This window comes from Acomys minous, assembly GCF_964271855.1.
Source record: "Acomys minous genome assembly, chromosome: 3".
In the NCBI taxonomy this organism is placed as follows: Eukaryota; Metazoa; Chordata; class Mammalia; order Rodentia; family Muridae; genus Acomys; species Acomys minous.
In genome coordinates, this window is record NC_140485.1 from 54,155,583 (window position 1) to 54,180,863 (window position 25,281).

Here is a 25,281-nt window from a genome sequence, read left to right on the forward strand (position 1 = left end):
ATGGCTGAGTAAGCAAAGACTGTTTCTACGCACAACTCACAACCTTAGCTCTGTCCCTAGAAACCACCTGGTGGAAACAGGGAACCAACTCCACAGAGATGTCCTCCAACTGCCACATGTGTGCTGTGACACACAAATTCACACACACATAAAATGAATAAATGCAGTTAATACTTGAAAAATAAAAAATAAAGTCTGTCCTTTTTGACTTGGTTACAGCAGAATTGGCTATTATCTGCAAAGATGTGGAAGAAAGAGCTTTTCTTCCACAACACTGGATTTCTTTAAATTGCTATTTATTTAAATAATGCATGTAATTTTTTGCTTGTATGTATGTGCATGATATTCTGCTTCATGTTTGCACTATGTGCATGCCTGTCACTCTCAGATGTCAGAGGCAGATTTCAGATGCCTCAGAATTGGAGCTACAGATGGCTACGAGCCACCATGCGGGTGCTAGGAATCAAGCCTGGTCCTCTGCAAGAGCCCTAAGTGTTCTTAACCCCTGACTCATCAATGCAGTTTGTGACACTAGAATCTAACACTCCTAAGAACTAACTCTGCATGAAATAAATTAGTCAGCTTTTCTATGGATACGCAGTTAAACTATATTTCATACAAACAAGATGAGGAACTCACTAGACTATTCATATGCCATGACTTTAAACTGGAATCGAGCTTTACAAGCTACTTTCCACCAGATGACTGCTTCCATTTTCAATGGTCTGTAAGAAAATCACAGCCAAGCCCCCAAATCCAGACCACCAATTGTTTGCTAAATAAAGTCTTATGAAACTGAGCCACGCCTATTTGTTTATGCACTGCCTGTGGCAGCTGATCTGCCTACTCAACAACACAGCACAGCAGTGACAGAGATTATAAATGACCATGCAGTCTAAAATATTTTACCATCTGGTCCTTTATGGAAAAACTTTAACTTCTGCTTGCTTTAAACTAGTCTCATTCCCCTACGGAGCTAATAGTCAGTCTCTCACACACACTGGTGCATCTACCCACACATGCAGACACATAAAGGAACCAGACCCCACCACAGCAACACTAGACAACCTAACACAATTGTTACCTTAAAAGCTTGACTTTTACTTAATTTCATTCCCTAACTAGAAATGCATCAAAAGGTGGCTTGGGCTTTATTTAATGTTTAGGTAAAAGTCCACTCTTGCATTGGATCCGTCCAGTGCCTGAGCCCCACGCTTTGGCGTCATCTCTGGCCTTCCTGAGTGGGTCATGTTCAGAAACTAGATACACTATCACTCCACAGCCAATCACAGCAGCTTCAGAATAAAGACTTTCATTTGGATTTACTGCTATTTTTACCCAAAAAATAGAAAAGAAGGGGACTAAGGAGATGACTCAGTCAACTGAGTGCTGTAGAAGTCCTGAGTCTTGATCCCTGACACTCATGAAAAAAGGCCAGCTGTGTGGTGACACGCCTGTAACTCTAGAGATGAGACAGAGAAATAGGAGGAACAGGAGGAACCTGGGACCTCATTGGCCAGTCTAGAAAATCAGTGAGCTTCACATTCTGTGAGGGATCGTGTCTCAAAAAATAAGTTAGATAGTGACAGAGAAAGACATGCAGTGTCTACCCTTGTCCTGGGTGGGTACAGGCATGTGCTCTGGCACACACATGCGCACACACAAAACAAGCTTGAAATTCACATAGAAGTGAAGAGAACCAGCTCCACAAAGTTGTCTTCTGTCCTCCACACATGCACCATGGCATGCATACCCACAAGCACACATCATGCATGTACACATACACAATAACAAATAGTTAGCTTAAAATATATTAATTGGCATTCAAAGTATAGTAATTCAGGACAAATATAAGGCTGTAATTTGGGGGCTGAAGAGATGGCTTAGCAGCTCAGATCATTTGCTGCTCCTGCAGGGTACCCAGGCTTGGTCCCTAGCACTCACATCGGGTGGCCCACAACTGCTTGTCATTCCAGTTTCATGGGATCTGACACTGACACTATCTTCTGATCTAGCAGAACACTACATGCACACAGTAGGCACATATACTTAGGCACATATACATACATACATAAAATAAAAATATTTAACTACTCAATTTAAAAGGCTATAACTTTATACTTAAATAGCTAAACATATAGAGAAACAGACTGACAGCTAATATTCAGAATGTTTAAAATACCTAGAATACATATCCCTTGAATCAAGGAGTATAATTCATTGTTATTTTTATTTAGAGTTTGTGTGAGGGAAGGAGGGAGGAGGAGGGAGAGGGAGGAAGGGAAGGAGAGAGAGGAGGGGGAGGGAGGGGATAGAGGGAGGGGTGGAGAGATGGGGGGGGGGGGGGAGAGCATGCATGCACACACATGTGGAGATCAGTGAACAATACTCAGGACTCAGTTTTGCTCCTACTGTATAGGTCCCAGGAATTGAATTCATATTGTAAAGCTTGGCAGTAAACACCTTTACCCACTAAGCCACCTTGTTTACCCTAATTTTAAGTTTTTAATTGACTTTAAAACATCATACTGAAGACTAAATTTTTCATAATTGTTATGTTATAAAATCAGATAATGGTTAAAAAGTTCAATTTACAGATAATTCAAGAAATATTTATTTTGGGCATGTATCTTATGAGGAATTAAAAGAATGTAAACTGCATTCTAAACTTTTTTCTTTTCTTTTCTTTTTTTCTTTCTTTTCTTTTTCTTTCTTTTTTTTTTTTTTTTTTTTTTTTTTTGGTTTTTCGAGACAGGGTTTCTTTGTGTAGCTTTGGCTGTTCTGGACTCACTTTGTCGACCATGCTGGCCTCGAACTCACAGAGATCCACTCATCTCTGCCTCCCTAGTGCTAGGATTAAAGATGTGCGCCACCACCACCCAGCTATATATTTCATTTTTATCATGGCGAAAGGAGGAAAGTCAGCACTGGGAAAGGAGAGCCATGAGGACCAACATAATCAAGATCAATGTAGTTTACATGGGGACTTCCAGGCCAACCAATTCCACCTACTCTGTCTCAAAAGAGCAAAAATAAATAAATATGCAAAGACAGCGTCACAGATACAGAAGGTCTTCATCAAATAGGCCAGAAATACTGCAGAGTTTTTTTCAAATACCTTTAGGATATGAAAACAAAACAAAACAAAAAACATTTCCAGTCCTCCTTTTTTGGAAAAGATTTCAAGAATAACTTATAAAAGTTCTTAAAACAGTATGAGTTCAACTGTGGAGCAGCAACTGAGGGCAAATGCCATGGTCATCGGGTAAGTCTTAGAATGATTATATAACTTGACCAAAACACAGAGCTGGGCCTGTTTCCTTAGCAACACAGTATGTATGGGAAGCCAATAACACAACATACCTGGTGAACCTGAATTTCCACTTTAAGAGCCTCCTGTAGAGTCTGCAACTCCATCCTCTACCTTCTCCACTTTCTTTTATGTCTGCTAATTCTACAGTGTCTTCAGCCTCCGTTTAAAATAACAAGCTCCTCTTCTTGCTGCAGCTGTAGAGATCATAAGATGTTTGGGATCATTGTGTTAGGAAGAAACAAATTTTTTTGTCAAAATAATTAAATTAAAAATATTATATTTTGTAATACAAAGAAAGTGTCCCCAAAAGGCTTTTTAAAAACAATTCAGTACCAAAACTTCTGGGTTTTCTTCTTTTGAGCACTCCTCTATACAACACTTCAAATATCTAAGAAAAGAAATACAACAGCAAAAGTGACAGTTGAGGAAACACATGAACACCTACTATGTGCTCAGCACTGGGGGCCACTTCCACCCAGATAAGAACTAGCAGGGGAGACTGTCATTGCCCAGAACACGCAGACACAAAACATGGTCAAGCATTTTAAAATCAGAGTGCACTGAAGAATTCCCAGTCTCCCAAGGGTTAAATTAAAGCACCGTGGGGAGGTATTTTAATTTGATTGCATTCTTACTCTATTCTAAAAAACAAAGGGACTGTCTTGTGTGACTTAAATGTTTTAATTTAACAAGTTAATATTTAACACAGAAACAATGTACTGTAACCCTGTAGTTACAACAGGAACTAAAGGAATCCATCTTTGTGGGTAGGACTTGAAATGGTCTAATGCTGGCACGTTTCTAGCTTTGTAGTGGCCACTGTATCATTTTCAAACTTGCCAGTGCATTTCTCTGACCACTAGAGTAACCACTGAGTAACACTGAGATGGCCAAAATCTGAACTTATGACTGTAACTGGGACACCCAGCCTCATCTTCCTATCTACACCATCACAACGGCAGCTGAACCAAATCGTTAATTTTTCTTTAAACTTTTTTTTTCTTTTCTTAAATGTGGCGTGATTTGGAGTGGTCTACCAAAGCAAAGGCATATTTTTTGTCTGAATAAATTTAATCTTTATTAAAGATCTATTTTCTTCCTTATACATATAAAAGATGTAATCAGCACTACTTTTTGGCACTGAGGAAGGAAACTAGTGCCTGACTACAAGACTCACACCCGCCAGGCTTTCCAGCAAGCATTAGCCCCAGACAGTCCTCACGAGTCTGAGGTTCTCAAAGTCTTCTGCGATCCCCAGTTTACAGAGCCACGATGAGACCTTCACTACAAGGTAGTCTTGGGGTTTTTAGTTTTCATTGTATTTACTTAATCTCTGTGTGCTTAAAACATTGATGACAATCCAGGCAGTGGTGGCACACTCCTTTAATCCCAGCACTCAGGAGGCAGAGCCAGGAGGATTGCTGTGAGTTGGAGGCTAGCCTGGTCTACAAAGTGAATCCAAGACAGCCAAGGCTACACAGAGAAACCCTGTCTCGAAAAAACCAAAACCAAAACAAACAAACAAAAACATCAATGACTATCTCACCTCCAGGGTTTATATACCATGTTATTTACATAATACACAATCAAAATATTGTGACTTTTAAAAAAAGATTAAAATTTCAAAGAGCAAAATTCTTCCAAAGTCATATCTGTAGAAACTGGCAAAAAGTTACTGTTAAGCATAAAATTCTGTACAGGTGGAATATTTAGGGGAAATAACTTTTCAAAGGAGACATATCATGAACTTCAGTCACTTACCACCCTAAAAACTGTGGGATTATAATACATAACAGAATCATTAGTAGCTCGACTCCTATGGCTGTTCACACTCTCTCGATTTGCAACTGCTAATTTGAAAACTGTATCAGCCACTCCAATTTTAAGTGCTAAAATAATCTCCCTTCTCAAACTCTTAATTTATACATGAAATTTCTGTTTTACAGGGTTTCACTATATAATCCAGACTTGACTCAAACTTCTTCTAGAGCCCAGCCTGGCCTTGAACTCAAAATCCTCCTATCTTAACTCCTGAGGTCTAGAATTATAAATGTGGTCTACCATACCCTGTTTATATTACAGTTCATAAAAACCACATGGTCTTAATTTTTACAAAGTTCTATCAGATATGTATCCTAAAATTCTTTGTACACTAAGGATAACCCTGCTGCAAGAGCACGCTCAGAATCAGAAAGGCCCCCTTTACTCCTCTGTTGGTGACAACCTCACCAGAGCTCAGATGAAACCCAACTCTGGAAACAAGCAGGTCACAGACACACAGAACTCATAAAACCCAGGACAGAAGGTAAGCACTGTTTATATAGTTCAGGCTTTCTCACATGAATTAACAAGAATGTATGGAAAGAAATTCCCACAAGATATAAGAATTACCAACAGAAACTTAATCCAAAGCACTTGACATACATGAATGAGAATACCTTTCTGAAAGCATCTTAAAATAAATACATACTCATAACAACTTTACTGAAGACTGACCAACAACTATGAAGACAGCCATCTGTACTAGTGACAGAAACACGCATTTAAGAAGGTCTGTTTTGCCCTGAATGCTCAAGATGCATGATACTAAGCTCTAGGCTGCCTAGGGTGGGCCTGGTGCACTTCATCACCTGCTAAAGCCATCGCTGGGAAAAAGTACTAAGAGCTATTAAGCTTTCGTCTCTTGGGGAATATCAATATTTTCAAACTTTCCATACACAATGCATATCTCCTTTCAACTAACAAAAGAAATGAGAATTAATAAGCTTTATTAATAAACATTTATAACATGCAAAAGAAAAAAAAAAGCCCAGAAAAAAAATCTCAAAAAAAAAAAAAAAAAAAAAAAGAAGAAGAAGAAGAAGAAGAAGAAGAAGAAGAAGAAGAAGAAGAAGAAGAAGAACAGGCAGCAGGGTGTGGTGACGGTGGCGTACTCCTGTGATCCCAGGAGTTCAAGGCCAGCCTCTGAACTATACAGTGAGTTTGTGAGCAGCCTAGGCTATGTGATATCCTGTCTCACAGAAAGAAAAGGGGGAGGGGGGAGAGAAGGGGGTGGGGAAGAAGGAAGAAAGAGTAAAAACAAGGTTTTAACCTGGAGACTCTAAATGTCAGAGCCTGCGTGGTAGAACAAGCCTGCCAGTCAAGCTAACGAGGAGCTGACAGCTTTCCCCCCTCCATCACGTTGTTGCCTGCTTATTAGAGATATACAAAGGCATTTAAATGCCAATTACCCATTTCATTTCGGAATAACACTGAAGGGTTAAAAAAAGATCATGACTGGTCACAGAGAAACTTATGAAGGACTAGAAGAGGATTTGAAATCTTTCATCAGAAAGGTCTCTTTCTGGACAGTTGTTTTAAGAGATTGGTCTATATAGTTAAAATACATAAAGTTATAATTTACAAACACAAGCCAAACATGATGGAGCCTTTAAAACCATCAGGATCTTAGTGTATGCAACGTCATATGAACACCACTTAGAGTCAGTCTGCGGCTTCACAAGAAGGCATTATTTTTTAAAACTTAAAAATAAGGTTTATTTCCTGGGTGGGAGCACACATGACATGGAGTGTGTGTGGCAGTCAGACGACAATTTGAAATTGGTTCTTTGTTTTCACCATGTGAATTCTGGGAATCAAACAGGTCCTCAGGCATGGCGGCAAGTGCCTTTACCTGCTGAGCTATCTTGTCAGCCCCCAAAAGGTATGAGAGAGAATTTATATTTGCCCTGTTCTAATAGGTGTGTGTGTGTGTGTGTGTAAAACAAGTCAGTTACAAAACGGTGACTATACAGACTCACAAGACAGTAACAGTCACTTCCTACCCAGCCTCTCCACATGACCCCATGGCTGAGAACTCCCTGTCTAGCACATCATGCCAACCTTCTGCCTTCAACACTGCACACACTAAACCACCAGGTAACCTAGAACAGCCAGATACCAAGGTACAGGTCTGTAGTCGTAATACTTGGGAGGCGAAGGCAGAAGGATCAAGGCTTCAAGGATATCCTTAGCTACGCAATGAGTTCAAGGCCAATGTGGGCTATAAGAGGCATTGTCTCAAACACAGACACACATACACATACCCACACAGGCACGCGCACACACCCACACAGCAAGTATCATAATGAATCAAACAAAACAATAATCAGATCTCACCCAAAAAAGGGGGCAGCTGGATGGTGAAGAAAGAACATTCACTGCCTCGCACAAAACAAAGCCATTCATTCACTGTGGCCAATCTGATCCTCTGAGGAAATGGGACTCATGTCACCTGCAGCAGGATGTTATGGGGGTTAAATCAAGTGACGGTCTTGCCAAAGCCTTTTGCAAACCATCAAATTCTGAGCTACTGACAAACTTCTTCATGCTTAAACTTTAAAGAAAAGTTCTCAAATTCTCTGGCTCAGTGGTTGAAAGTAGGACCCAGGTTTGATTCTCAGCACCTACATGGAGGCTTATCACTTCCTCACATACCAGGCATGCATTTGATGCACAGATGTGCATGCACGCAAAACACTCAAAGTAATAAAAATAAATCTAAAAATATAAAACAAAAAATTTTAAATGTCTCAGATTCTCTAAGAATGGGGCTATAACTGCTCTGAATAGCCTTGCGCGGCCTGCGGGCCTTCTGCTGTGATTTGCAGGGAAGCTGTAACCTCTTCTACTGCTAAGAAATACTTAGCTACAAAACTCACAAGAATTCTTTTCCTATCCAAATCTGACAGGTCAACCAAGAATTACTTTAATAAGTTTACGACACGGTGTGCTCCCAAACTGTGCCGAAAGCTGTTCTGTGTTCTCTACACATGCGTTTCCTACACATGCGAGCATCTCCACTTCTGATCTACATTTACAGACATTTTTTTTTTTAGAGAGTTATTATTTTAAATAGGAAACAGCAGATACAGATCTATATATCCTTTTACTCGACCTGCTCCCAAAACTAAAATACTAGGCTCCAGTTTCCTACTATGTATTTAATATGCAGTGAGATAAAAATCTTTGATGATTAACCAATAGTGCTGAAAATGACCACGGATGCTAAAAATAAAGAGACCTTTTAATAGCACTTGTTGGAAGCTTCAAGTATTATTAACATGAATCAAAAACAGTATTAAGAAATCTAATTTTCCTTCTTATTCTACAAACTTTCAATATATTCTCATTTTCAGAGCAGTCCTTCTTTGGTGACGTTCCCCAAGTCAACAGAAACTGGAAGTTGACACCCTGACTTTTGAGGCTAGCTACTTTTGGGCTCTGACCAGGCTGTGCTGTGCTCAAGTTGGGTTATGACAGCTATTGACAAAATCAAATTAATAGTTATTGTTCTTTACTGATTAACAAATGATGTTTCTTATCTGCTACATTACCTCTGAGTGGGTCGGGTTACAAGGAGGAGAGTGGGTCATTTAAAGACCACGGCAGCCCTCAAAGCACTGCTGCACAAGGACTCTGGTGGATTCTGCGGCAGGCTAGGGATTCCCACAACAGCCTCCTCAGAGGCTGAGCCTCTTCCCCACCATCAGGTTCATGCCAGGGTACAGGTCCGACCCAGCCACCGGGACACAGGCTGCCTGCACACTCCTACTCTTCCAAGCCCCGCCTCTATGTAGGAAAGGAAGCGTGCCTACAAACCCAACCGCACCCAACAAGGGGAACAATGAAATAAAACAGAGTTTATAGAAACTCGAAGATTGGAGGGTGTGCACAAAAGCACAGTGATGAAGTGTCTAAGGTTTTAGAACTGGTTGCCATGTGTACTGAAAAGTAATGGAATGATTTGGGAGTTCAGGCAAGCCTGGTCGGAAGCTTATAAATACACACAACAGGAAGGGTAATGCAGGAAGGTGTCCCGCAGAATCAATCACTATCACAGGAGAACTAAGTCACAGGAGATAAGAGTTCAGATCAAAATGAAGAAGAACTAAGGATTAGAGCTGTACAAAAAAAAATAAAAAAATAAAAAGAATGGGTTACCTTATGAGGTAGTGGGCTCCCTGTCATTAGAAGTATTCAAGAATGCTGCATGTCATATCCCCATCGTGGAGACTCACAATGCACATTAGCACATTAAAGGTTCTGAGAAGTCCTGCAGTAAAGAAACCTGTTTAACTTTGTTCAGTGCAGCAGTTCCCAAATTATCTGACCACAGACCCTTTTCCCACCCCAGCCCAACCTCAGACTCTGTGGAAGCAGAGTTTCTCAAAGCACATTCATTACAGAAAACAACGGCATACATTTTTTTAAGCATAGAATTCAATGTGCATCTGAATAAGTAGCAACCTGTCAGAGATATAGGCAAAGAGACTGCTATGTAGGACAGATTGCATGATTTTGTAAGACTATTACTTTATGGAGTTCCATAAGAGAAAACCAGTAAGAGTAAATGGTAGCAAAATCTAAGGTCAGTTGGTTTACTCCCTTTTATGCTCAAACCCCAGAGAGATACTAAGCAGGACCACAAAACCAGACATGTGCTGGTCATGGCTGTGCTGCTCACCTTTAACCTCAGTACTCAGTAGGCAGCCTCTGTGTATTCACAGTCAGCCTATAGTCTATATAGCCAGCCCTAGGCCAGCCAAGGCTACACAGAGTGAGACCCTGCCCCAAAACACCAAAACCAAACCCAAAAATCTGCTCTATCTATTCTACCCACTGAATTCATTACCATTTGAGCTATAGTATTTTTTTTAAAGCAGCCTTACATTGGAGAAATACACAGTTGTACCTTCAATTTTTCTCATAGCATGTGCACTCCAAATAAAGTTAATATCTGCCATGTGCTTATTACACCAGATCACCCAGTGTAATCTACAATCATGAATTAAGACATCCAAAAACTAAGTACAATAATATGTAAGCTGTAAAACAGTCTATGAAAGAAGCTATCAAGAAAAATGTAGGCCAGGTGTGGTGGCAGACGCCTTTAATCCCAGCAGAGGCAGAGGCAGGTGGATCGCTGTGAGTGCAAGGCCAGCCTGGTCTACAAAGCGAGTCCAGGACAGCTAAGCCTAACACAGAGAGAGCCTGTCTCAAAAAAAACCAAAAAAAAACAAAAAACAAACAAACAAACAAAAAACAAAACCAGAAAACACCTATTTGCCTCTCTCTCTTCTTTTAAAAAGTATACAAAACAACACACATAAAAACATAATCTCAGACTTGAAGCCAATGAAATATCAGGCATCAGAAGACAGACATCAAGAGGCTCCAGCCTGAAGGGAACGGTCACGCGGCCACAGCAGCCTGGCCAGTCTGCACAGAGAGGCCGCAAGCGCAGCAGTGCAGTAGCACAGGACACAACAGGAATCTGAACTCATCTTTCCTGACTCTGAATTCTCAGGCCTAACTACGGCATTAGTGCATTTTGGCAACAGGGCCTTCAAGTTTTAATGAGTTCAAAATCAGGACCATGCAAGTCTAGTGAAGTTATCAGAAATACAAATGCATTTCAGATACAGCTATGTGAAGCTAAAAATTCACTTTGGCCCAAACAGTAAAGCCTTGTTTGGAGAAAAGAAACTTTTTTAGAGGGGGATAAAAAACCATCACTTACATAATCACTTAATAATTGAGTAAGTCCAGCTAGAATCATGCACACTATGCTTGCTTAGTAAAAGTACTTACCAATTTTGGGGAAACTGGTTTTCCTTCAGCTCTCTAATTCCCTGTTAAGAGAAGGAAAACCAGAGTTAAACTACAAACAGATTTCTGATGTCATCAAAAGCTAAAGACTCAAAGATTTCTGACTTTGAAGGAGGAAAAACAAAACAAAAACCTAGCTGGGTGCAGAGACAGATGGATCTCTGTGAGTTCCAGGACAGCCTGGTCTACAAAGGTCCAGGACAGCCAAGGCTACACACACACACACACACACACACACACACACACACACACACAAAGAAATGAATACTTTCTACAACAAAGAAGGAACTCAAGAGCAGTTAAACCTCTGCTTTAAACATAGCTTTTCAAGAAAAATAAGTACAGATGACCCTTGAACACGAGGAGAGCATTGGTATGGGCAAGGAGGGTAAGGACATCCTGAGTCAAAAGTAAGAGCATAAATGTTGGTTCCTCAAAAAACTAACTACTATCACCAAGTTGTCAACAGGAAGCCTCACCAATGAAACTAACAGTTATCAACTGATACCGTGTGTGTTTCAGGTAACATAGAAAAACCCAATGAAAAGTAAGTGATAGCCACAGATGACTCACCCACACAGAGCCCAACACACTGCCACATCTTCTACAGATACTTACACCTGAGTTCAGGACCACACTTGGAAAGCAACAAGAGAGACTACGAGTTATTCCAAGCATGCAGTGCTGCCAGCCAGCTTTATGTAGCTGTGATCTGACACTTATGATTATTTGCACTGATCTCAGCTGTAAATGCAGCATACGCACTTGTGTATTTTGTAGTCTGATAAAAAACTCGTATGTATTTTATTCATTCAGGTGGCTCCACTGCCATCTCTTTACAATAAAGTATAAAGAATACTATAAGGCCTTAGTTTTGTCCACTTAAAATGTGTATTTGTGGGGCTAGAGCTATGGTTCAGTGGTGGAGAACACTGACTGCTCTTCCAGAAGATCCAGGTTCAATTCCCAGAACCCATATGGCAGTTCATAGCTGTCTGTAACTCCGGGATCCAGAACCCTCACACAGACATGCAAACAGACAGGGCACCAATATACGTACAAATAAAAACAAACTTAAAAAATAAATTAAAAGCTGGGAGCAGTGGCCCACGCCTTTAATCCCAGCTCTTGGGACAGAGAGGCAGGCAGATCACTGTGAGTTCGAGGCCAGCCTGATCTAACAGTGAATACAGAATAGCCAAGGCTTCACAGAGAAATCCCATCTTGAAAAAACAAAAAATAAAATAAAATAAAATGCCTTTTTGTAATAAATCTTAAAATAGATTTGTCTCATGCAAAGCTTTAATTCACATTATACAATGTATAAAATAACATGTATTAAAGTAAGTATAAACAAATAATATAATCAAATTTTTAATCAAATTTTCATCTATATTCCTACATTTTTATCACTGCTTGGGACTGTAAGCCACAAACACATATTGATTCTTCTATGCCATATTCATAATCAGCGATAAAGCCAGAAAGGAAAAGCAAAGCTTTAGAATCCTGACCAAGTTTTAGGGAACTAAAATTAAAAAGGAGCTCTTAACACTTTGAGCACTAACTTTTCTAAACTCCACATGATACGCTGTCTTCACTATGGCTAAAACATAACATGTTTGCTGACCTATGCTACTTTAATAGTTTCTTGTTCCCTCCAGGTAGGTCAAAAATCCTGTCTCTCAGAAGAGAAATTTTTGTTAACCATGTACAGTCATATTAAGCATAAAGTAATTTATAAGGCCCCTGATTCATAAACTCTATATTTACTTCCAAAAGGAATTAACTTGGCTATTCTTTTCCTCCTCCTCTTCCTCTTCTTCCTTTTTGTTTGTTTGTTTGTTTTGTTTTTATTTAAGACAAGATCTCTCTACATATCCCTGGCTATGCTGAAACTCACTATGTACACTAGCTGCTGGCCAGGGAACTTAGAGACCCGCCCGCCTCTGCTTCCTGAGTTCTAGAATCAAAGGCATGCTGTGCCACCGCACCCAGCTCCTCCTTCTTCTCTGAATTGCAGTGCTTTTTTAAAGTTCTCAGGAGTCCATCTAAATAGCTGTTTTAACCATCAGGATTAGAATGGATTCCCAAACATTAAAAAAAAAAAATCACTCAATAAATCTGTAAAATAATACAGTTACTAAAAACTAGACTCTATGTGTCCTCCTGCTTCAAATGACTTCCTCTGCCAAAGATGAGAAGTTTTGTGTCGTAGCTGACCCCTAATAAATGGATTTAGGACCAACAGGTGCAATTAACAGAAAGAGTTTCACGTCTGAGGATATTCTCAAGTTGCGCAGGTTGTTTTTCCATGCATATACCCTACATGAATGATGAGTTCTAACAGCCAAGTCCAAAAGAGTGCTAAGTCTCTTTGTAGAAATGAGTTCTGCGCTATTTGAGTATTAGTGAACTCTCACAGAAACTACACTCATTTGTGACAGGATTTAAGCTCTAAAACACATTTTTTCTCATTCTTGTTTGCTGTATTCTTTAGCAAGCTTTTAAATACGTTTATCCTCTAAATTCTATACTGTCTTTGTGTCTTCAGCAACTAAAAGCAATTTTGGTATCATCTTTTTTTTTTTTTTAAATAAAATTTCTTTTAACTTTTGACTTTTAATGATAGTTAGCTTTTATGATTACTGCCTTACAAGTTCTAAAATAATTTCAAAAAACTATAATTAAGCCCATAAAATATAGGTTCTGATTATTATTGTTATTGTTGTTTGTTTGTTTGTTTTTTCAAGACAGATTTAGTTTTTTCTCTGTGTAGTCCTGGCTGGCCTGGCCTGGCTTTGTAGACCAGGCTGATCGCCAGCTCACAGCAATCTGCCTGCCTCTGCTCCCTTAGTGCTGGACTACAGGCGTGCGTCACCACACCCAGTTGGTTCTTATTATTTCAGTTACTACAGCGAAGAGTCTACAGTACCACTCAAAGGATGTCTAAAATAGGACCAGGCGCATAGTGGTGACACAGAAGCACTCATAGGATGCCTGAAATAGCACCAGGCACACACAATGAGCACTCAATAAATGGTCTGGTCAATGGACTGAACAGAGACACAGTGTTGTAGCCTCATCTTCCTATCCCAATTCTTTTGTGAGATAACTCCTTATACTTCACTCTCCCACTGTTTTCACTAGTTAGATGGATGACTTTCTAAAACTGTTTTTCCAATTCTGTTCACCAAAAAGTAAGATAATAGCACTTTAAAATATAAAAAGAGAAAGATTGACAAATTGGGCTAAGGTTAAGAACTTGTTTATTTGAAACACTGTGTGACACATGAAGGCAAAAGACAGTTTAGCTGGTCAAGGTGCTCATAGCCAAGCCTGATAACCTATGTTTGATTCCCAGAACTCACTCATACTGTGGAAGCCACACTGTGGAAACTCAAACTGTGGATGATTCCTGCAAATCACCCTCTGGCATGCAAGTCCACAGTCATAAATAAATAAATGTAATATTTTCAAATGAATAAGTAAGCTGAAGAATTGGAGATATACCCAGGATATATAAAATCCATTGACACTAAAACACGATTGGGACAGGATGGGATTTAACTTCTATTTAAAACAACATCGGGAAAAGTCTAATGACATAAACTCTTCTGGGAAGTCAGCAGAAAGACAGTACACATTTCCTCCACAACTCAGTAGCAGAGCCAACCCTCAGCTAATAAACCATGAACCATATGATCATGACACTGATTATAAAGTTGATTATAAGGACTACAGAAGCCACACAGGAAAACGGCAAAGCAAAGGGTGGGAAGGAAACGAGAGCTGGGAGCAGGGGGGCTGGGGGAAGAGGGCCAGTTACTGAGACACTTCTCCTCCACACATCACTTGCTCTGGTACAGGGTGGACTCCTTTGCTCTTCTAAGAAATGAACAATATCCAATAGTTAAGAGCATTGGCTGATGGGCTGGAGAGATGGCTCAGGGGTTAAGAGCACTGACTGCTCTTCCAGAGGTCTTGAGTTCAATTCCCAGCAACCACATGGTGGCTCACAACCATCTACGCTGGGATCTAATGCACTCTACTGACATGCAGGTGTACATGCAGATAGAGCACTTATATACATACAGACAAACAGGCAAAACACTGATGAACTTTTTTTTGGGGGGGGGGTTCTTTTTGTTTTTTTGTTTTTGTTTTTTTGTTTTGTTTTTGTTTGGTTTGGTTTTTGGTTTTTTTGAGACAAGGTTTCTCTGTGTAACAGCTCTAGCTGTCCTGGAACTCGCTCTGTAGTCCAGGCTAGCCTCAGAACTCACAGAGATCCACCTGCCTCTGCCTTCCAAGTGCTGGGATTAAAGGCGTGCACCACCACTGCGTGGCTTACACATTTTTTTTTTAAATCATTTTTAAAAAGAAGAAATGAGCAACATTAAGGATGGAGAAATACTTCTACCAAAACTTTAAAGAAAAATTACATGCAAGCTACTTAGGGCAAGTTTTAGAATTCAATATCCTTCATGCTTAAGTATGGCCACAAGTGGGCTTCAGGGGCTCCCAGCTCCAACAGGTAGATTCTGCATGCATGAGCAGAGTTATAGCTTCAGGGAAGCAGGTCCATTCATCAATCACACACCCAGGAAGAACACATTACTATCAGACTAACATTCTTAAGTCTGCATACCAACACTTCAAGTGTCTCTTCTGAAGACTGTTAACTGACTATCAAATGGCAAGTGACCAAAAAGAAGAAAAAGAAAGTAAATATTTTGTTTCTATAATTTAGTAATGCTGAGCAGCAAAATGCAAGACTGATGTGTAAGTCAGCACTTTTGCACTATCCATGCGCAGAACATACCTAAGTCTGAAGTTTTATTCCTGTGTCTGTTTCTTACTGTGTTTCATTCTTATAACTGAGGTCTACTTAAATATTTTAAATATGGATTTATTACTGAAAAATACACCCAAGAGCTGGACATGGAGACTGACCATGTGCCTGCAACCTTAGCAACTAGAAAGCAGCTGAGACAGAGGGATTCAGAGCTCAGGAACAGCCTGGAGAACACAGCAAGTTCCAGACAGACCTGTGCCACACAGTGAAACCTGGACTATACAGTGTTTCCAACAAGTCAACAAAAAGACATTCAAAACATCCAGGTTAGAGTAAGTACAATTATTTTGCATTTAGAGATGAATATTATTTTGCTAGTGTAACTTCACACAATTTTTTGTCACAAACTCAAGACTTCACCTCTACAGAACGTCACAGGTAACAGCTTTAATTAGAGTAAGCAAAGAAACAAGTCATTCATATTTCTGGTATGGTTATGAAATTTAAAACATTATAAATAAATCAATGATGATTAATAACCACTTAAGTACCTTTTTAAAAACATCTAAGAGCTTTGCATCCAATCTACATTACACAATAAGCAAATTTTGTGGCTAATTTTTTTTTCAATATAGGATCTCTCTGTATTAGCCTTGACTGTCCTGGACTCACTTTGTAGACCAGGCTGGCCTCAAACTCACAGCAATCCACCTGCCTCTGCCTCCCAAGTGCTGGGATTAAAGGCGTGTAACACCACGCCTATACATAAAATTTTAACACCAGGTCATGCTTTAAATTAGGCTAAATGGTAGGCATGGTGGTGCACACCTTTAGTCCCAGCACTCAGGGAGGCAGAGGCAGGCAGATCTCTGTGAGTTTGAGGCCAGCCTGGTCTACAAAGCAAGTCCAGGACAGCCAAGGCTACACAGAGAAATTCTGTCATGAAACACCAATAATGAATTACTGTAATATGACCCGCTACAAATTTATTATAGCCTATGCTCAGTCATCAAACATCCACCTGCCTCTATTTCCCTGAGTGCTGGGAATACAGGCATGTGCCACCAGGCCTCTAATCAGACTCACTACTTTCAATTTAAAAAATAAATCGTCGGGGCTGGAGAGATGGCTCAGAAGTTAAGAGCACTGTCTGCTGTTCCAGAGGTCCTGAGTTCAATTCCCAGCAACCACATGGTGGCTCACAACCATCTATAATGAGATCTGGTGCCTTCTGGTATATAAAATAAGTAAATAAATCTTAAAAAGAAAGAAAGAAAGAAAGAAATCATCTACTAAACTATACAGTATAAATGAAAGTCCTAAGAATCCCTGTTTCACAAAAAGATGTCCTGGACAGTAGATAATACTTGACCAGTGGCTGCAGTGTCTAAGCTTACAGTTCATAGCAAAGTCTAGGACAGCCAAGGCTACACAGAGAAACCCTGTCTTGGAAAAACAAAAAACAAAACACACACACACACACACACACACACACACACACACACACACACACACACCAACCTGGGTACCTACAAGGCATTATAGAGAGCCTGGGCTTCTCTTGTGTTCAGGGACTTAAGCAAGGCCTCCTATCAACACTAGTGGGAGTTTGGAGCATGGACCATAAGCACCAAGGAGGAGAAGGAATGCCCAGCTCGGCACCAGAGGCCCCGCTAACACACTAGCTGTAACTCCTGGGAGTTCCTCCCTCAGAAATGGGGCAAGAGATCCAAATTCCTATGTGTCTGAAGCACAAGACAATTCAAATAAAGCCACTAAGGAAGGTCACCGATAAACACCAGATTAAAAGAAAAGAAAGAGGAAGAAAGGGCTATATTTAAAGGGAAAAAAGCTAACATTGAGGCAAAGTTACAAGGTTATTATATGAATGTGAGCAGGAGGACCTGTGACTTGCTAGGTATGAGGCATACGACATGAAAATAAACCAGACAAGGTTAAGCAACCAAGGGATTTGTTTTTGTTTTTTAATTAAGGCATAATAAACTCAAATATAGTGAGAAACTTATCCAAAGAAACATGCACACAACAAAACAAGAACGTTCCCTGGAAGAGCCCCAGGTATACTACAACCCTGTTTTAAGCATGGAAGAAACCCTGCAGTCCTGATAGCCAAAAAATCAGAGCCTCCCAGACGAATGGATAATGACCACAAGCTGCCAAGGACAGGCAAAACAAACTAAATAAAACACTAGCACCTTAACCTTCCTGAGTGCTGCCGTGCCTCCCTCCCCTGCGGTACTGCTGAACTCACCAGGCTGGAAAACGAGCAGGTGCCTTTCAGGCTACGGAAATATTAGTCCCCGTCCCTCCCTCTCTTTCTCTCTCTCCTCTCACTCTGTCCTCCCCCTGCAAACACAAACACAAAGGGAATGATACTCTTTCAGTGATGGGGGCTTTAGAACGCCAAGGCTTTGGTATGGGCATTAGAAACTAAGAGCAGGCCTTACTGAAGTAGTGATGAAGAAACAAGGCTTTTCCCAAATCCAACTCAAAGATTTAAAAAAACAGACATTTATTTTCGCTAACAGGCACTGGCAACAATCCGCTTTCTAGAAAAGAAAGGGACATTAAGATATTCCCTGTGTCCGTCTCCTAAGAAAATCAGAATGTTTTCACAGAGCCCTGACTCAGGCCTAAAGACTAAAACTAGTTCCGGTGAGATTTACATCTAAAATCCTTGGGCAATCAACATACTGGTTCTTTACTGCTGTACTCATGGACATCTACCTTCTCTGTACTCTGAGACGTGCTGAGGAGAAATGGAAACTATTACAATATACTAGGACTCTTAACTTTTGAAACAAAACCACCAAGAAACACAAGTGTGAAGCATACCGCTTCCATCCTGCCTAGGCGTCCTAAAACTTGAAAGTGAAAGCAATACAGACCTCAAAAGTTGTTTGCTTGATGGTAATGCTAGCCTTTAAAACCAAAAATACGTTCTGTTACAAGACTGAAATAAGGGCTTCCATTAACCTTGTTTAAAAAAAAAATCCCATGAGCATGGATTTTTTTTCCCTAAGTCTCTTCATCAAAGCAGCATGGGGTCCCATTAGGCACCCTATTTTACTTCCACCTTATAAATAACGGTAGCTGTTCCCTATTTCCATGGAAACCAAGTACAGAGAAACCCACTTAAACGAATTCCGGTTAAAGGACTAAGTTTTATTTGAGAAGGTTTTTGCTGCTCTAGATGAACTCTACTGGGGAATACTACAAAGTCTCCTTAAGTGTAATTTTTAAAAGTATATCTTTGGTGTAGAGGGAGCTTATTAAAGGTCCTGTTAAGTAAGAACACTCCTTGCACTAAACTAAAGATGCCAAGCAACATCATAACATTAAAGATGCATTTTCCATGCACTGCACAGGGGTTTCAACGCACAACCTGCACTGACTAGACTTCTTCATGCATTGGGGTGGAATAATTACCCCTCTGAGTCTAATTTAAACTAATAAAATGAAAGAAATTCAGTAAGGCTAGCATCACCTTTACTGACTAGTAATAAATGGGTCCCACAATGCAGGCACACATACAACTTACTGTTCCAGAGAGGAGCAGATAGAAATAAGGTCCCCACCACTAGTACCCCATCTGAAGTTAACAGATAGCCCAAATTCCTGCCTGAGCAAACTACTCTACAAGTCATAACAGGAATGCCTCAATACAAACTCAGCCTGCATACAAAGAGAACACGCACAAGGAAATGCACGAGACTGGATGACTTATAACTTGTCATACCGCCAGGTGTGGCGGCACACGCCTTTAATCCCAGCACTCAGGAAAGCAGAGGCAGGCTGATTTCTGTCAAGGCCAGCCTGGTCTCAAAGCGAGTCCAGGACAGGCAGGACTACAAGAGAAATTCTGTCTGGAAAACAAAACAAAAACCACCAACAACAACTCGGTCATACAGTATCCTACACATGCTAAAAATGATGATTATAGGTGTCAAATACAAAAGTCACAGATAGCCAAATGTACATAAAATAAGATGCAACCCGTAAGAGTAAATTCAAAATTGATTATCAGAATTTCTAAATGTCTGGTGATGTAGCTCAGTTGGTAAAGTGCTTGCTCAGCATGCAGGAAGACCTGGTTCAAAGAGCTGGCTTTGATGGTGCGTATCTACAATCCTAACACTCAGAATGTAAAGGCAAGATCAGAAGTCTGATGGTACACATCTTTAATGTCAGCACTCTGGAGGCAGAAGAGAGCAGACCTCCTTGAGTTCAAGGCTAGTCTGACATAATTATGAGTTCCAGGTCAAGGTCATACTCCCATATATACCGACTTTGAGGTCGGCCTAAATTAAATAACATCTTATCTCAAAAGAAGAGAAAAAAATGTAAAGAATTTTGAAAAACTGCTGGGTGTGGTGGTGGCACAGAGCTTTAGATCCCAGCAGGAAAGCCTGTCACAAAAAGAAAACAACAACAACAAAGAATTTTGAAGAATTTCTAAAAGATGAACGGGGTAAGGAAAGTTAGAGTCTTCTCAGCAGAAATGGTCCTTCATTAAGCTAGTGGTGGCTTAACCATTTTCAAAACTGAAAGGCAGCTAAGAGCAGTACTACCGCAGAAGGGATGGCCAGTTGCAGACTTAGTGTAGGAAAGTGGCCATACCTCTCACACATTCTTCCTTGGCACAATTTTTTTTTTCTTTTTACACTTATGTGGGAGTGGGGTCGGGGTGTCCATGACACAGCAGTGTGCATGTGGAAGTTAGAGGACTAATTGCACCTGGGGGTTCCAGATATCACACACAGCAAGACGCAGGCCAGTGTCTTACCAGCTAAGCCGTCTCCCTGGTCCTTTTGGTACACACACTATAAAGGCTGACAAGACTGGTGACTGCTGAAGTTGGGGAACAGGTTATAAGGGATTTTCTTTACTGCATTATTTGTTCTACTTTTATAAGATTTTAAACTTCTGGAGTTTTTCTAATGCTATAAAGTTTCTGGCTTTTGTTTTTTGTTGTTGTTTGGTTTTTCGAGACGGAGTTTCTCTGTGTAACAGCTCTCACAGTCCTGGAACTCTCTCTGTAGACCAGGCTGGCCTCGACCTCACAGAGATCCACCTGCCTCTGCCTGCCGAGTGCTGGGACTAAAGGTGTGCACCACCATGCCCAGCCCCTAATGCTGTAAAGTTTAGGGGTTTTCTCTCAAATGTTTTTCTTTGCATATCATTAAGTAACAGAAGAAAAGTTTAGTATACTTTGAATGCTAAACTAAAATTTTAATTAAAATAAACCGTGGCCACCATGGGCAGTAGATGGCTGGACACCTATGCATATACAGGCAGAAAACAAAAACAAGACAGGAAGGAGGACACGAAGCTGGGAAGCGATGGCTAGAGGGTAGAGGAAGACTTAGGCAGAAGGTAGGCAGTGACTATCAAAAGACAGCACGTATGGTAGCACACACCTGTAATCCCAACACTTTAAAGACATAGGCCAACAACTATCTTGTGAATTTAAGGCCAGCCTGGTCTGTATTTATAGTGAATTGATAGTCATTACCACACACAGTGAGATCTTGTCTCAGAAAATCAATCAATCAATCAAAATTTATTCTGAAAGAATAAAATAAACTACATATTTTTTAAAAACCCTGGTATAGACCCTAGAAACCACTGAATTTATATCCAACACAATCATTAACTTAAGTAACCACAATTAACTTCCAAATTTTAGAAGCTGGAGAGATTGTTCAGAGGCTAAGAACACTGGCTGTTCTTCCAGAGAAGCCAGGTTCAATTCCCAGACTCACACTGCAGCTCACAACCATCTGCAACTGCAGTTCCAGGGGATCCGATCTCCCTTTTTGGCCTCCTTGGGCACCAGACACACAGACATACATGTAGGCAAAACACCCACTTATACAAAATGATAAACTAAAATGTCCACATTTTACTTTTCCAACTGAACAATATAGTTAACAATTCAAGCTGGGCGTGGTGGCACACACCTTTAATGCCAGCACTTGGGAGGCAGAGGCAGGCAGATCTCTGTGTGAGTTTGAAGCCAGTCTGGTCTACAAAGTGAGTCCAGGACTGCCAGGGTGACACAGAGAAACCCTGTCTCAAAACAAAAAAACAAAACAAAACACAGCAAAACAAACAAACAAAAACCAGCCTACTAGCTGCTATTTGACAACTATCAAACTAGTAAACCATAAGTTAACAAGGCAACATAAGCCTATTTTACATTTTACAAACCAAAACAATCCCAACTTTTTTTTTCTTTTTTTGTTTTTTTTGTTTTTTGTTTTGTTGTTTTGGTTTTTGGTTTTTTTTTTCAAGACAGGGTTTCTCTGTGTAGCCTTGGTTGTCCTGGACTCACTTTGTAGACCAGGCTGGCCTCAAACTCATAGAGATCCATCCACCTGCCTCTGTCTCCTGAGTGCTGGAATTAAAGGCATGCGCCACCACTCCTGGCTTCCAACTTCTATTTTAACAAGTTAAAAATACTTACCAAATCAGTAATATAAAACGTCTCCTTTCTTCTGTTAGGTTCCTAGCACTACAGAGAGCAATCTAATTCATTAATATCTTAGCTAACTGAAAAAAAAAAATCTTAGTTAACTGGCCTCTACCTAACCCCTACCAGAAATACAGCAATTTCTGAGGTAAAAAGTCTTTTGTTTCTGTTTTGGGTTTGTTTGTTTTTTGAGACCCGTTCTTCACATTAAGTAGCTCTGGCTATCCTGGAACACTTTACGTAGACCAGGCTGGCCCCTAACTCACAGAGACCTCCTCCTGCCTCTGCCTCCCACGTGTTGGGAAAGGCAGATTAAAGGCATGTGTCACCATGCCCTGCTTCAAAGTCTTCTTCTATTCTCCTCGTTCAGACTTAGGATGGTTCACTAATATTCAGTTACTCTATCAGTAATTTTAAGTTACTTATCCAAAGCCCAGTTGAGGGATGGAAATTGGGGAATGGAGTCTCACAAAACCCCTCAAGCTTTAAGGTTGTGATAATAGCTCTCGCTTAAAAACTAACAACTACAACAGTATTCGGTTTTCAGAAGAAATAGAAATTAAAATGATGGCTTTGCAGGGGTGGTGTGCAGCACACCGCAGAGCGCACACAGGCAACGGGAAGCAGGTGGAAGAGAGGCGCACAGAGACACTGTGTGAGGGAGGAGGCAACAAAGCACCACCTGTGGTACACAGCTATTGGACAGGATCTGTATGGCCAGAGCAGGTGCTCTGACACAGGTAGCACCACTCTCCAAAAGTTAAGCAAGGAAAAACTTCTGAAAACATCAACCATATTAAGAGTCTGTTTGTAACCTGAAGTTCTAAAGTACTCCAGTTTTCACTCAACCACGTGAAACAACTTTCATACATCCTGCATGTGGCTAAAGTAAAGAAAGCAATGGACACTGGGGGTGCAGCACAGTAGAAAAGGATTAGCTTAGCATGCACGAGGCCTTGACTTTTATCTTTAGAGAATCAAAAAAACAAAAACCACCTGAATATGGGTCAGTGGTAGAGCACTTACCTAGCAGGTACCATGCCTGAGTGCTATCCCAACCACCCTGTCCCAAAACAAAACAGGACCTTTGCTACCAGGTCTGCCACTCTGAGTTCAATCCCCAGAACCCACATGGTGGAAGAAAAGAAGTGACTCCCCCAAACTGTCCTCTGACCTCCACATGTTATGACATGCAAGCATACATGCACATACGTTTGTATACATCCATACATATTAAATAAGAATTTAAATAATTACTTTATGCTAATTTTAAAGCTATAAAACTTTACCTATTTATTTACTGTAAAGTGATGGTGTAAATTTTTTTAGTGAAAGAAACTATACACCCGCTATAATACGGCTGAATTTTTAAAATATGTTGGGCAAAAGTATAGCACTTTATTAGAACAAACTTAGAATTTCTGTTCAGAACGCAAAAACAACATTTTAGGAATGCAGACAAAATAAAGCATAGTAAACACTCTGACTCACCTACCAGGCCTTCATCAGATGGTACAGCTGGGTATGAGAATAACAACGGATGCTGTTAGGTGACTTTAACTCAAACGCTTGCAAGCAGAATATACAGGCATTCAGCTGTCTGTGTACGCTATTACAAATACTACACATTTGCTGAATCGCTGAGGGATCAAGCATCACAAATGTTTTAGAGACAAATCAGCAGTCAATGAAGTAAATATCTGTTACACACTTAATCTTTTCCCCTTCCTCAATTACTAGGAGGAGAGGGGAGAAGAAGAAAGGCATACAGACGTTCTAATAATATAGTAAAATCTCAATTCTTCACCAAAAAAATAAAAACCGTTAATTGTGAGGTCACTGTGGCTTTTCTGATGATCAACCCATCCCCAGACTGTTGCTGCGCTTGGCACAGGTAGCTCATGGCAGTTGTAGAAAGGACAAGAACGTAACAAGTAGTGAAGACCAGATGAAAGGGGATCTCACAAAGGCAAACGCCCAAACGGGAAGGCAAATAGACCATGCCTGTCACTCCTGGGAAGCACTGTGTAGCCTTTCACATCACTGGGGCTCCGCAGCTGCTCCTGTCAGGTCTTACCCTGAGTGTACATTAAGGGCTGAATACATAACTGGTCAACGCCAACAGGCTGACTGGCTGACTAGCACCTTGGAATAGTCTACTCTCGACCTGATGCTAAGTGATGCTGAGGGGCCCACTGTAAACCCATCAGGATCTTGCTGCTGGTCTCTGGTTGCTAGGGGCAGAGGAGAGGCTTATAGCAATACCAGTTTTAATAAAGTCCTCTGAAATAGTTTTAAAAGATTCAGTTAAAATGAACATATTCCCATGCATTTTCTATTTCTCCCAGGATATTCATAAATAAGAACTCATTAGATATACTTTTTATGATGTATCTTTTTTTCAAAAGAGCATTTTGGGGGAGGGCTCCTGTTTCCCCACTATACTGTTCCATATTTACACTGTTGCTATGAACTTTTAGCTAGACTGTACCAACAACGATAATGCATTTCGTTTACTGTCTTCGGATGCCCTCATTCTTTCTTCACGTGACTCCTAAGGGAGGTAGCTATTACTACCCCTGTGCCATAAACAAAGAAACTTCGTCCACTTGACCAATACAATCGTCTGTATGTGGCATGTACCAGATACACCGTTATGAAAGACAGCTTAAATAGTCCAAAATTGCACATTCAACCTTTAAGTGGTTGTACTGAAATTCCAACAGGGCAAGCCACAAGGCCCAGGCTCCTTTCCCCATGAGTAACTTCTGTCTTGGTTGTGGGAAGGGAGGAGAAAGGAGCAGAGCTCAACAGTCAAATGCTACTTAGTGCTTAGCAGACCTACCTAGCACTTCCCCCGTTTACAGTCCACTCACTTATTCTTCAAAACAGCCTCAGAAGAGGAGTGTCATCTATGCACACTTTGCAGATGAAGAAATCGAGGCAGGTGCAGGAGAAGTGAACTGGCCACAGTCAACGGCTAATACATAGCCAAGCCAAGATTCAAACAGGCTTAGGCACCAAGCT

General features: G+C 40.5%; 1 protein-coding gene across 21 annotated transcripts in view; it reads right to left on the reverse strand.

The window, feature by feature from the left end:
• Nucleotides 1-25,281, reverse strand: part of PHF21A (PHD finger protein 21A) — a 180,776-nt gene that overhangs the window by 140,000 nt on the left and 15,495 nt on the right. For 14 of the 21 annotated variants that reach the window (XM_084776662.1, XM_084776661.1, XM_084776650.1 and 11 more), the window contains 3 exons: nt 10,946-10,986; nt 9,296-9,407; nt 3,364-3,507 (listed from right to left, as the gene is read on the reverse strand). In XM_084776662.1, the coding sequence (XP_084632788.1) occupies nt 3,364-3,417 (54 nt within the window). In that variant the 5' untranslated portion in view covers nt 3,418-3,507; nt 9,296-9,407; nt 10,946-10,986. Of the gene's footprint in view, nt 1-3,363; nt 3,508-9,295; nt 9,423-10,945; nt 10,987-23,745; nt 23,773-25,281 lie in introns of all 21 variants that reach the window. The other 7 variants (XM_084776646.1, XM_084776649.1, XM_084776648.1 and 4 more) reach the window with 3 other exon arrangements.